At 36.6% G+C, this 13,863-nt stretch overlaps 1 protein-coding gene across 2 annotated transcripts in view; it reads left to right on the top strand.

Annotated features, from left to right (window-relative positions):
• Positions 1–1,272: 1,272 nt before the first annotated feature.
• LOC125256049 (transient receptor potential cation channel subfamily M member 4-like) overlaps positions 1,273–13,863 on the top strand; it is a 45,445-nt gene continuing 32,854 nt past the window's right edge. For both annotated transcript variants that reach the window (XM_048171700.1, XM_048171699.1), the window contains exons 1-6: positions 1,273–1,508; positions 2,791–2,852; positions 2,933–3,110; positions 6,924–7,104; positions 8,733–8,902; positions 13,494–13,662. In XM_048171700.1, the coding sequence (XP_048027657.1) occupies positions 1,452–1,508; positions 2,791–2,852; positions 2,933–3,110; positions 6,924–7,104; positions 8,733–8,902; positions 13,494–13,662 (817 nt within the window). In that variant the 5' untranslated portion in view covers positions 1,273–1,451. The remainder of the gene's footprint in view (positions 1,509–2,790; positions 2,853–2,932; positions 3,111–6,923; positions 7,105–8,732; positions 8,903–13,493; positions 13,663–13,863) is intronic.

The following is a 13,863-nucleotide window of genomic DNA, read 5'->3' as shown; positions in this document are numbered from 1 at the left end:
TATAAGAACAATTGTTTTATTTCTAGCAAAGATTTACATGCATAACATACACTACCATTCAGAAGTTTGGGTCTGTAAGATTTTTATGTTTTTGAAAGAATTCACAAAAATACAATATAAACAGTACTATTTAAATTATTATAATTTAAAATCTAGTAATACAATTTGAAATTTATTCCTGTGATCAAAGCTGAATTTTCAGCATCATTACTCCAGTCTTCAGTGTCACATGATCCTTCAGAATTAATTTTATGATGATTTGATGCTCAAGAAACAGTTCTGATTATTATCAATTTTGAAAACAGCTGTGCTGCTTCATATTTACGTGGATTACATATCTTAACTGTCATATTTGATGTGTACTTCCTTGGATTAAAGTATTTATTAATGTACTGTACGTATAAATTCATGCATTTATTCATTAAAAAAAATAATCTTACTGACCCCAAGCTTTTGATCTGTAATGTGACATACTACACTAAAGAACAGCTTCTGTAGTAATAAACAAGGTAAACAATACCGTGTTTCTCGATGGATAGCACTTAAGTTGTTCCTGTGTGCGAGGTTACAAACGTTTATGTTAGTTTCCCAAAAATGGACTAACGTTAAACATTAATAGTGGAGTCGCTGTCTGTGGTCTGTTCCTGTCTGTTCGTGTGCTAAAATGTCAACCATCACTCAAATATTTTTTTCTTCACTATGGCTTATAACTTTTGGCATTATGTTGAAATATTTGTCATTTACCTGACCAGAAGACGTTTTAACGTTTTGATCTGCATACTTAAAAGAAATAGCTAGAATACTGGTAAATTTTACTTTAGATCGCAAACACTCCGGAGTTATCGACTATTCTGTTCTATTTCGTTCAGTTTATAGACAACAAATAAATGTAACGTTTAGGCTGTGTTTGAATATTTGCATATCTTATTTATAGAGATAAATAAAAAATACACGGTTCAACGGTCTTTTGTAATTTAAAATCCGCGCTCCAGAGGAATCGGAGCAGTGACGAGTACACGTCGCCCAGTGGTAGTCCAGACACCCAAGCGCAACCTTGAGCAGTGGAACTGAGCGGTGGTCAGATGTCAACATTGTGACAACGCTGTAACAACCTACACAACGCAACGTAGTTATAGCAACCTTTTGGCCACGTTGTTAAAACGTTGTTAGAAGGTTGGCTACGTTGTACCAACGTTCTGTGTTTGTTGGGTTTTTGCTATTGAGATAACAAGAAAAAATTATCCCTGATAAAATGCACACACGCTCTCGCGCGCCTTCCACCTTCTCCTCTGTAGCCACACCCTGCGCGCGCTGGTTACACCTGATTTCTCAGGTAACCCGAGTCTCTAGCGATCCTTGTTCACAGATAGCATGGACAACGCTGCTGCAGGACGCTTTTAAGTGGAACTTCCTACAAACAGCGACTTCATAAAGTCCATAAACAAACCAAGATGAATCAAAACGACATTGAACACGGTGGAGTGGCCGTGATGCCGAAAACAGATCTGGTAGGTCTCTCAGAAAGGTCTGATTCTGTTGTAGCCTACAACTACAACAGAAGTAGCTCTTGATTTTGTATCGTTACAAACACGGTCCAGATGTTTGCTGGTCATATGTTCTTAAAGACCTACTGCATGCACTCAATATCGTTTCGATTTAATGCTGGCTATGAGCAGGGTTGCCAGGTTTTCACAACAAACCGGCTCAATTGCTCCTCAAAACTAGCCCAATCGCATTTCAGGGGGTCCCACGGTAAAGATCGCTTTCCATGGGCTAAATATCACGTTATTTTGGGTCGAAACAACCCGCGGCAACAGTGTAAAAAAACGCATCATTTAACGTTTCAAATCCTAATAATTTAATTTCCTACGTGGTTTCGCTTCGGTGAGCAATGTAGCCAATCACAGCCATGTTTGCTGATTTCTTGAACGCAACGGCCAATCACAGGTGTTAGGATCGTAAGTTAGAATCCACTTAATAACAATCTGGAACGTTAATGCTGGGACTTGAAACTATTTAATTGAAATCTATACTCCCCCTTAATTTAATGTGATTTCAGAGTTTCAGTTCCATTTTCTACGTCAGTAGGCCTAATTAAATGCAAATCAATGTAATCAATCCAAGTACAAAATACCACCATTACATTAATTCAAATCAATGTAATTTTAGCATTTTGAATATTACAGTCAGGGTAGTACTAAATTTTGTCTTCATGTCCAGATGTATCTAAGAAAGTACATATTAAGCTGTAATTTGGCAGATGCTTTTAGTGATTTACAGTCAACCTGAGGTTGGGCACACGCATCTAAATTATCATATCATTAAATTATCATTTTAATCAAAGTTGCATTAAAATACTTAGAAGACTATGAGTGTTCTTAGTGAGTGTACCAAACAATGTAATGGGAAACTGCAAAGCTGACATGTTATGATCTAAATAAGTGATGAGGCACTGTAAAGATAAACTGGTCTGTCTTGCTTTCCTGAAGAAAGGGATGGGTGGGGATCTAATGATTAATTTACAAGAGGTGTTGGGGTAAAGTGAGCCATTTACCCCAGCTTTGTGATTGATTCTCATTCTGACCTTCCTTGAGCAAAAAAGCATTAGATAAGATAAAGTGTTACAATTTGCACTATTTTATCTTCAATAGATCACATGATCAGCTTAATATACTAGCTTTAGCTTGCTAACTTGTTGACAGTGTCACTGTAAGTCCCAGAACACTGTTGTACAGTAGCTGTCATGCTTTTAGTGCATTAATTAAAAGTGATTTCTGTTATTAATTTTAGAGCTGGATTCCACAGTTGTTTAAAAAGAGAGTGTGCACAACATTTGTGGAGGACTCTTTCAGGTAAGATATCTGACTTGAGTATTCAGTATCTCTTGTTAGATTCCCTCTGTAGGACTGATCCTCCGTCTGTTGTTTTGTAGCAATGGCGGTCTGTGTCAGTGTGGGTCCACGCGAGACACGCACCCCTCAGGAGCCCTGGGCGATAACTTCAGCACAGCCATCGTCAGTCACTGGGACAGCACACAGCACTCCTGCGAACAGCCCACAGATGCCTTTGGAGAGCTGGAGTTCGCTGGGGCCGGCAAGAGACACAGCTATGTGAGTTCCTCTCCATTGTGGCTGTATATGAGCTGTCTGAGCTATAAATGTATAGATATTATCAGGTCCGTAACCATGTATTGAATATTGGGGGCGACCAAACTTTTTTTTTATTTTTTTATATTTAAAATATTTGTATTTAAATAAATTAAATTAAGGATTAAAGGTGCAATATGTAAGATTTTTGCAGTAAAATATCCAAAAAACACTAGGCCAGTGATATATATTTTGTTCACTTACTTACACGTACTTACAATATCCTAAATGTTTACAACTATTGCAACTACTCAGAGAAAAACATAATCAAATAAACTTTATTTTTAGTAACAGTAATACAGAATTTTCTCCATCATACAATATGTTTTAAAATGAATTGCATGCTATTTATCAACACAAGCCATCCAGCATTTAATATGATATTCTAAAATCGATATGTCTTACTGCAGTGTGTCTCAAACAAGTGTGTCTCACAGCAACGCACAGAGTAACATTATAATATCATTTTCAACACACTCAAATGTATCTAATATGATAAACAGAGCTGCGTTACCTCATACTCATGCGCCGGCGACTGTTGCATAATAAAAGTTCCGCTGCTCATGAGGCGTGTGTTGCGCAATCGCTCCAGCGGCCTCGTTCAGCTCCCTCAACACTCGGTCCTGCTCTGCTTCATACTACAGTAACGTTAATAATCGCATCCATGAACATGATTTCTTCCCAAGTCCTATCCATATTCTTTTGCACCATCGTTGAGGTGAAGACCACATGTCCCAAGCAAGGTTATTATAGTTTTGCATTTTTCATTAGTTTTTATTTTTATTTCGTTTTGACTTTTTGTTTTCAAATTCAGTTTAGTTTTAATCAGTTTTTAAAGTGGGTTTGCTAGTTTAGTTTAGTTTTTATTTTTTGAAAATGCTTAGTTTTAGTTTAGTTTTTATTAGTTTGAGTGTTAGTTTTAGTCTTTTTTTGTAATTTGGGTTATTTGTCAGGGGCAAGATTCAAAAAGGTCAGAAAAAGTATTGTGTAATAATAACTCAACAAAAACATCATACAATTTTAGAAAATATTCATTCAAAAATAAAACCAGTACATAAAATGTACATATGGGCACAAATATGTAAACAGTCTCAACACTCCGCAGTAAGTGCAAAATGTGTAAGTGACGTGTGCCAGTAAAAAACCTAAAGAGCCAACAGACTAAAGAAGACATACATGAACCGCATGTATTCAACCCATTTTTAAGCCACAACAAGACATTTCTGTCAGATTGTCAGGGAGCTCAATCTGAGAAAAGAACATGACAAATAACAAAAAAAAAAAAACCTTTAAATACAGCTTTTCAATTTTTTTAGTGTGTGTGTGACACTTTCAGAAAATTGCCAAAAAATCTACCAAAAATCTACACATCTTCTATACAGAATTCACACCCTATACAAATACCACAGCTGTACAATTTTCACACCCTATAACAGTTACTAAATTTACAAAAGCCTACTCGTCTGGATTGAAGCAGCAAACATTCAGTGTAAAGGCCAATTCACACCGCACCGACAAACGCCAACAAACTCGTCTGTTGGAGTTTGTTGGATCGGTGTGATAACCCTGATACCCGGCGTTGGTCTGAGTCGGTTTTCACCAGACTGAACATGTTTAATTGGCGTTAGTTTGGTAGTCTGAGCATCCAACAAACGGCAACCAACTCTGACGTAATCTCACCTGACTACGAACCGTTGCCATGACGATGAGGCAAGTCCCCTGCAAAGACAGCTTGTTTGATCGCGCCCGCGCCTCACGCACACACAACAAAGCAGCGGAAATGTGACATCGCAGCTTGTTCGTTATAAAAAATAAAATACAGTTAAAAAAAATGAAAACATACAAAAGGTACAATAGTCCATAGTGCAATCCTTGCCATTCAGCAAGAGCACGTTAAGAGAGGTAACGTTAACCACCATGAGCAACGCAGGTTTACCTTCAGTGACACTAAAACTCTGTAAACTTGATTTTTTTTCTCACAGTAATTTTCATTTTGGGTGAACTATGCAAACACATTTGGATTGAAGCAGCAAACATTCAGTGTAAGAGTAAACAAATTACATTATTTAATATTTGAATCACAGCTTATATAGTGTTTTGACATCGACAACCCAAGTGCATTTTACCTCAAACTTGCGACTAGTTAACTTGCTATAGTAGCAATCGCTTCTCGCGTCGACATTAACACGCTGACAAAGTTATATTCAGAATTAAAAATATTTTTATACCACTTTTTAATGTGTGTTTGTGTAAAGGTGTTCACGAGATACCAACCTTTAGCGAACTTGCTTTCAAAGTCGAACACTCGTTCTCATGGAGACGCGGCGTGCACTGACTGGAGGGGCTGTGTGTGTGCTCGCGCGCGCGTGTATGTGAGAGACGCAGGGAAAGGAAATGCAGCTGAACGTTATTTGCTCTATGAAAGACATTGATAAAGACGAAAACTAAGGACATTTAATCTATAATTTTATTTTATTTTAGTTAGTTTTGCCAAACACACATTGCAGTTTTAGTTAGTTATCGTTTTTTTGTAATGCCTCGTTTTTATTTTATTTCAGTTAACGACAATGTTTTTTCCCACCTAGTTTTCGTTTTTTCGTTCGTTTTCGTTAACGATTATAACCTTGGTCCCAAGATTCCGCGCTTTTTTTAAAAAAAAAGTCTCGTCTCGTCACATTCAGTTATGAATGAGATCATTTAAATAATAGAATATTTTCAATTCAAAATGAAGAAATTCCATAAAAAAGGGGTTACCTGTGGTGGTTACGGCCCTGGATATTATTTTCATTTTTGTATGGGAAAATTAATATTAAATGATCAAATAATTAATATTTTCAGTATATTGCGTTTTTGGGGCCTGAAAATGCAAACTTTTGAAAACAAGTTTCAAAGTGCAGGTTTTTGAAAATTATACTGTTATTGTCTCTGTGTGAACTACAAAAACATGAAAAACATGATAGTTGAAGAAACAACCATATTTAAAAAATCAGTACCTTGTACTGCAGAATACGGTTGTCAGTCCTGTATTTGAGTCCTTAATGCGGTTATATTCACACACAGTACAGTTATTTACGGGAGTGACATCCGCCTTCTATAATCAAACTCACACCCATAAATTTTCAGGACTCACAACCGTATTCTCGGAATATTTGCGCTGTGTGAACGGAACCGGACTGGACAACTAGTTGTCTGTCACCGTGTCACGTAATACAGTGAAAGAGAGCCGGTGTTTTGTGTGTTGTTTTTTTCGCTTTCGGTAACTTACAGCGACAGAGATACGAGCTGTGTGTCATCTGAAGGTGTTAGATCCAATCACTGTTTTCCACCGGAGCAGCTCCCGTCAGTTTTGTGTTTCTTTTACAAATTCAAATGCCATGTCATGCACGAGACTTCGTAAAGGACGTCACACTCGAGTGCAGAGGTTAAAGACTCCGGCTAGTGCATGTTTACATGCTGCTGTTGGTTAATGAAGTTTGAATGGATACACTTGCAGTTCAATTGGACTCTTGTCATGTCAAAAGTGATGAGACTTTTCAGTTTTATGGACGTCGCCATCTTTAATATTACATTGGCCACTGTCGTTATGGTTACTAGTAAGAGAATAGGGGCTTGACTCTCACTGCACGTTCATACAGACAGTGTTCCAGATGCTACTGTAAGTTCCTGTGTGAACGAGACTCACACCTGTAAGTAAATGCGATTGTCAATCCCAAAAATGGACAATGTGAACGTGGCCTTACAGTTGCTTTTGTCTCACTCCCCTTCTCTTTATCCCAGTTTTTGCGTCTTTCCAGCACCACATATCCTTCCTGGGTCTTCAATATCATGAGAGAACACTGGAAACTGGCACATCCCAACCTGGTGGTGTCAGTGTTTGGTGGTGAGAAAAGGTCAGAGGTCAAGACCTGGGTGCAAGAGGTGCTGAGGCAGGGGCTGGTTAAAGCTGCACAGAGCACAGGTATCTTCTTCTCTCCACACATATCTCATTGTTTTTCATACAGTTCCATGCTATACAATAGTTCATTATGCTACTTTTACAACTGTGTAAAAGTTTTGATATCTGAGTAGAATTTTGATTTATTGCAGACTGTCATTTTTCAGCATAATTGCCCTCTTATTTGTGAAAAGGTTTGCTACGGTTTGCTATTTTTGCCTGAAATGATTAATAAGATAAAAAAGTGCATGACCACAGTGACTTGAGCAAACTTCAGTTCATCATTGTTCCTTCTGTTGTGAACTGTCAGGATGCAAGCAGTATGAATATGAATAATACTTGTAAAGTAAATAAATGCAAGTCATCAGAGGCCCAGTTACCAGGACACAAATTCATGCCAGACTAATTATTTAATCAACCTGATTTATCAGGATAGTTGCCCAGCAAGTTTTTCTCTGTGTATATAGCCAAATATTTTTACATTTTACTGAAATAAAAATAATCCACAATGCCATTTAAAAGGGTAGTTCACCCAAAAATGACAATTCTTTATTCATTTACTCACCCTTAAAGGTGCACTATGTAATATTCTAGTAGCCTATTTAAAAAAAAAAAAAAAAAAAAAAAGGCGTAGCTTGATGACGCCAAGTTTGAGTGCGGAATCTTGGGACATGTGGTCTTTACCTCAACGGACGGTGCAAAATAATCGGGATAGGACTTGGGAAGAAATCATGTTCATGGATGCGATTATTAACGTTACTGTAGTATGAGGCAGAGCAGGACCGAGTGTTGTGGGAGCTGAACGAGGCCGCTGGAGCGATTGCGCAACACACGCCTCACAAGCAGCGAAACTATTATTATAACAGTTGCTGGCGCTGCTTCCGCTTTTCTGGTCATGAGTACGAGGTAACACAGCTCTGTTTATCATATTAGATACATTTAAGTGTGTTGAAAATGTTATAACATCACTCTGTGCGTTCGCTCGGCAGCTGCTGTGAGACACTTGTTTGAGACACACTGCAGTAAGATAGATCGATTTTATAATATCATATTAAATGCTGGATGGCTTGTGTTGATAAATGGCATGCAATTAATTTTAAAACAGATTGTATGATTGAGAAAATTCTGTATTACTGTTACTAAAAATAAAGCTGCATCTGATTATGCTATGTTAGTTACTTCACAAAATAGTGTTTTTCTCTGAGGCGTGGTAAAACATGGTCCTCGCAAAAAAATCAAGAAAATTAGATTTAAACAATAAGACTAAACGTGTTGAGCTATATAACAATAATTAGTGTTCTGTCTATAAACGTAATCAAACAGTTGTTCTCATCTATTAAAACGTGTAATATATTAAAGCATCTTTGGTTTTTCCATGGTTTCTATAAAAAAATATATAACGCTGTTCTAGTGGTTTTTGGATATTTTACTGCAAAATTCTTACATATTGCACCTTTAAGTTGTTCCAAACCTGTATGAATTTCTTTCTTCTGTTGAGCACAAAAGAAGTTATTTTAAAGAATGTTGGCAACCTGACAGCTGACAGTAGCCATTGACTTCCATAATATTTTTTTCCTACTATGGAGGTCAGTGGCTACCATCAACTGTCTGATTACCAAAAAAAGTTAATTTTGGATGTTGCTTATGTATAGGAGCATGGATCATAAGCGGGGGGTTGAGGGAAGGCCTCGGCAGGTGTATAGGAGAAGCTGTGAGAGATTATGCCACCGCAACCTCTTCTGTCACTCTCAGTAAAGTGGTTCTCATTGGCATCGCTCCCTGGGGCCTTGTAAAAGATCATCAACAACTCGTCAACCCTGAGGTAACACAATTTAAAAATATACAGTCCTGGGCTGCGTTTTTCAAAAGCATCGTAAGCCTAAGCTGATCGTAGACCCATTGCCACCGATAGAGCTACGATCAACTACGCTACCCAGGTTAGAATCATTGGCACCCTTAGCAAACATGAACAGAAGATGCCTTTGAAAATAAATCTGCATTGTTAATCCTTTTGATGTTTTATTTTAAAAGATCACAATAATAGAACCTTTCGTTGAAATAAAACCATTGAAAATGTGTGGAAAATCTCTTTGTGAAATGTTTTTTCCAATACACATTAGCCACAATTATTGGTACCCTTTTATTCAATACGTTTTGCATGCCATGAGAGGGCGCTAATTAATGCCGTTTTTATTTTTTACATGATTTTTTAATTACACCTTTAATTAAAAAAATATGTAAAAAATAAAAACGGCATTAATTGAAATTGAAGGAATTGAAAATGAAAAATATAGTTGAATAATAAAAGTTCTGTACATGGAAATGACAAATGACAAAGGTGGAAATGTTTCCACCTTCATATGTAAATCTCGTGCATGAAAAACACCACAGAAAAACAGGCGAATCTCAACGTAACACCGACTGTGATGCAACAGTCGGGATCATTAATATGTATGCCCCCCATCTTGTGCACATACCAGCCCATGTTTAACGTCTGGAGCTGCACAGTCGAATCATCAGATGTTCTGCAGGTACTGTGAAGCATGCAAGCAGTGACAATAGCGAAAATGGCAGATGGATCAATAATAACTCTTCATGATCCATGATATCATGATATATTTAGTGATAATTGTAAATTGTCTTTCTAAATGTTTTGTATTCACGGAGACCAGAGCAATGTCGTTATTTTAATTTTTAACCTGAAAACACTTGCAGTCTGTATACTTCATAAATGCATCTGCATTCTCTCCAACTGTGTGTAGCTTTAGCCCCGTTAGCAGTGCAGCACTATCAAACACATTCAGAATCAAATGTTAGCAAACATCCACAAAATACATGCTATACTTATGTGATCTGATGTGCTGCATCACCAACAGTTTGTAACTATCCATTTTGAGAGTTATATTGTGAACTTCAGCATTGTTTATGCAATGTTTAATGGAGTCGTGAGCTTGTGGGCGGGGAACACCAGCATTTAAAGGTGTACACACCCCAAATCAGAGCATTTTTAATCCCACCCCAAAATAGGCAGTTAAAACATGGTATAATAAAAAATCTATGGGGTATTTTGAGCTGAAACTTCACAGACACATTCTGGGGACACCTTAGACTTATATTACATCTTGTAAAATGTCAATTCTAGGCACCTTTAATTATTAAAATATATCTGTGTACACTCAATGACATATTAAGAAAGCAAGAGAGAATAACAATAAATAAAGGTATGTGTTTGTGTGTTGTAAAGTCAAATGTGTGTATGTGCATGCATGGGGAATATGGGTGAAAAGAAATCTGATTGGATAGTTTAGTTTCGTCGCTTTTTCCACACATGAAAAATTACATTACAGATAGTTAATGTTTACAGTGAGTAAACGCTCTCTAAAACAGTTAAATTTGATTGAAATGTGCAAAAAGGCCTAAAACTATTGAGTAGGGATGGAGAAATGAAGCCTCTTAAATCTTTGAAGCTTTTCTCTAAATGTTTCGGGAAAGGTTTCAAAGCATCAAGTTGTTTTATCAACAAAGCATGTTGTTTTATCCATAAAACCTGACAACGCTAAATCTGTTTAGTTTTCAGATAATAGGATTCACATATTAAAGTGTGGCAATAAATTACATGTAACAACAAAAACAATAATTCTAATAATACCTACTGAGTTGATTGAGGCAAGTAAATTATGCTGTTATTATATAGTTTTTTTTTATACTGTTTATATGACAGAACATATGATAATGTATTATCTTCTAAGAACAATCTTCCTAGCATTGACTTAACTGCCTGTATTTGAAGACACAGCAGTTCATTTGTCCTGTATGCAAAAATTTTTAGGGTACATAAAAAGACTGGTACAGTGAAATATTTGCATATTGCAACAGTCTTTAATGCCTTGAACATGTGGTCAAGCCAATTATGGTGTGACATGGCCAGGAATGCAAAAGAGTTTCAGAGTTCAATAACATCAAACCGATAAAAAACATCAAATTGCTGTTGTTGGTTTTTTTTTTTTTTTTTCTCTCCCCAGAGACATATGCAGCTGTAACCTAAAACATTTCATGTGCATTAGCTAAACTGAGGCTTGTATGTGCTTCCGCTTTCCATATTCTTCAAAAAGCTTACGCCGTATGTCCTACACCTTCCCTATTCTACTTATGGAAAAAAATGAAACTGCCACTGCATTCGTTACGTAAGTTGAATAGGGAAGGCGTAGGACATACAGCATAAGCTTTTTGAAGAATACGGAAAGCGGAAGCACGTGCAAGGCAATAATTTGTGTTTATAAAGCATATACAGTTGTATTTCTTTCGAAAATGACCGGTCGTTTCGCTAGATAAGACCCTTATTCCTCGTCTGGTATCGTTTAAAGCCCTTTGAATCTGCACTGAAACTGTAATTTTGACGTTAAACCGTTTGGAGGCCATTGAAGTCCACTATAAGCAGAATAATCCTGGAATGTTTTCATCAAAAACCTTAATTTCTTTTCGACTGACAAAAGAAAGACATGAACATCTTGGATGACATGGGGGTGAGTAAATTATCAGGAAAAGTTTATTTGAAAGGTGACTAATTCTTTAACTAATTCCTGCAATTCTGCAATGGGATAGTTCACCCAAAAATTATCCCATTATTTACTCACCCTCAGGTGAGCCATCCTAGGTGTATATGACTTTTTTCTTTTTAGCCAAACATAAATCAAAGTTATATTAAAAAATATTCTGTCTCTTGCAAGCTTTATAATGGGAGTGAATGATACCCAAGATTTTGAAGCCCAAAAAGCACATCCATCCATCCATCCATCATAACAGTAATCTATACGACTCCAGGGGGTTAATAAAGGCCTTCTGAAGCGAAGCGATGCTTTTATATCCATATTTATAACTTTATAAACTATAATCACTGGCTTCCGGAAACAGAAGAATTTTTAAAGAGAAATGTCTGGGGATTTAGATATAAGAGAAGAAAAGAAGAGTTTGTTGTACAGCCCTGTTTCTTTGAACCGCGAGAGGCGTCTACTCTCACCTAAGCTTATGCTACTCCTACATCCTACATCAGGTCAGAGGTCACACTTTTGAGTTGGTACAAAAACTTTTCTTACAAAAAACGCTTTGCTTCAGAAGTTCTTTATTAACCCTCTGGAGCTGTATGGGTTACTTTGCTTGGAAAAGCCAGGATACTTTTTAATATAGCTCTGATTGTGTTTGGTTGAAAGAAGAAATTCATATACACCTAGGATGGCTTGAGGGTGAGTAAATCATGGGATAAACCATTTAATTATTGCCCTGATTGTGGAAATGGGAATTTCAATCCTATAGATATTTTCTTTTAGCCACTTTTAATTTTGTGAAGCTCAACAATCTTTTGCTTATTGTACAGGCTAGTTAATCACCGTTCTGAACTAATGCTCTGCTGCGTTGTAACACACATACAGACAGTAGTGCGCACACAGAAACATTCAGTAGTGCAGAAATGTATTGTCGACTGTGATTTATCAATAAGATAGCTTAGAAACCGAAAAGTTCTAGCATATATTTCTTGTTAACTGAATCCCACACTAGATATTCTTTGGTTTTACCCATTGTGATGGACAATTTATAGAATTTGGCCTTTGTGCTTCCTCGTATTTATACTCCTCATGGCTCGAAAATTTCATGTTTCTAGAATTCTAAGAATTTCTAGGTGTACCAATAATTGTGGCCAACATGTATTAGAGAAAAACAAACATTTATTTTTATAATGTGATTTCCACCTGCACATTTATTAGTTTTACTTCAATAAAAGGTTAGATTTTTGTGAAATTTTTGAAAGATCAAAAGGATAAACACTACAGATTTATTATCACAGCCTTCTTTGATCATATTTACCAAGGCTGCCAATAATTCTTACCAAGACTGCACTCACAATGGTCAGAACTAGCATACTGCATATTTCCAAAAATGAATAAAGCACTATTGGAACATTGCTGAAAGTCAAGAACCAAAACTAAATGTTGTATAAAATATGTAAAAGTAAACAATTTTTATCAATGAATTGTTATTAATTGTAAAATGTGTTTAATATTTTTGTTATTTTTAAATAAATTAGGAGGTTATTTTACATTATTCTAGATTTTTTTTAATCATCTTAAAAGTTGTGGTTGATATCTCCTTGACTTCTGTGTCTGTTCATTCATTATACTGCAGATGGAAGTCAAACACTTTGCCGTTTGACAGTTATCCAGGAAGTGTATATTGCACATTTTATAGTACTAGGCCACTTGTTTTTTTGCATTTTATGCAAAAAAAAAAAAAAAAAGCATGCTGTTCAGAGTCTACATGCTGTGTACTGCATAAATGGATATAAAAAGATAAACTAGCACTGCACATTGCATTTGCATATGGTTTACGGTCTTTCAGAACAATGTCTCTCTTTCTTTTAGGGAAGTTTCCCCGCAAAGTATTTTGTCAGAAACGCAGCGCGCAACTCTTGCTCTCTGGACAATAGCTACAAGGCTTTCCTTCTGGTGGATGATGGGACCATAGGGCGTAAAGGTGGTGAGGTCGGCTTCAGAGCCCGTCTGGAGGATTACATTTCACGTCAGCGCACAGGTACAAAATAAAATCCTGCTTTCAGGGCATTTTACTTGCTTGAATGGTACTCTGGTCCCCTTAGGAATGGCCTATAAACTTGATTTTCATGATAGAATGTTACTGATGTAGAGATGAATTTACATTGCTTGGTTTCATTGCAGTTGTTTCATTGAACAGGAGTGCAACATGTTAACTAGCAAATCCTTGGTTTGAACAAGG

Source organism: Megalobrama amblycephala, linkage group LG20 (assembly GCF_018812025.1).
Source record: "Megalobrama amblycephala isolate DHTTF-2021 linkage group LG20, ASM1881202v1, whole genome shotgun sequence".
Lineage (NCBI taxonomy): Eukaryota > Metazoa > Chordata > Actinopteri > Cypriniformes > Xenocyprididae > Megalobrama > Megalobrama amblycephala.
This window is presented reverse-complemented; position numbering and strand designations above follow the sequence as displayed.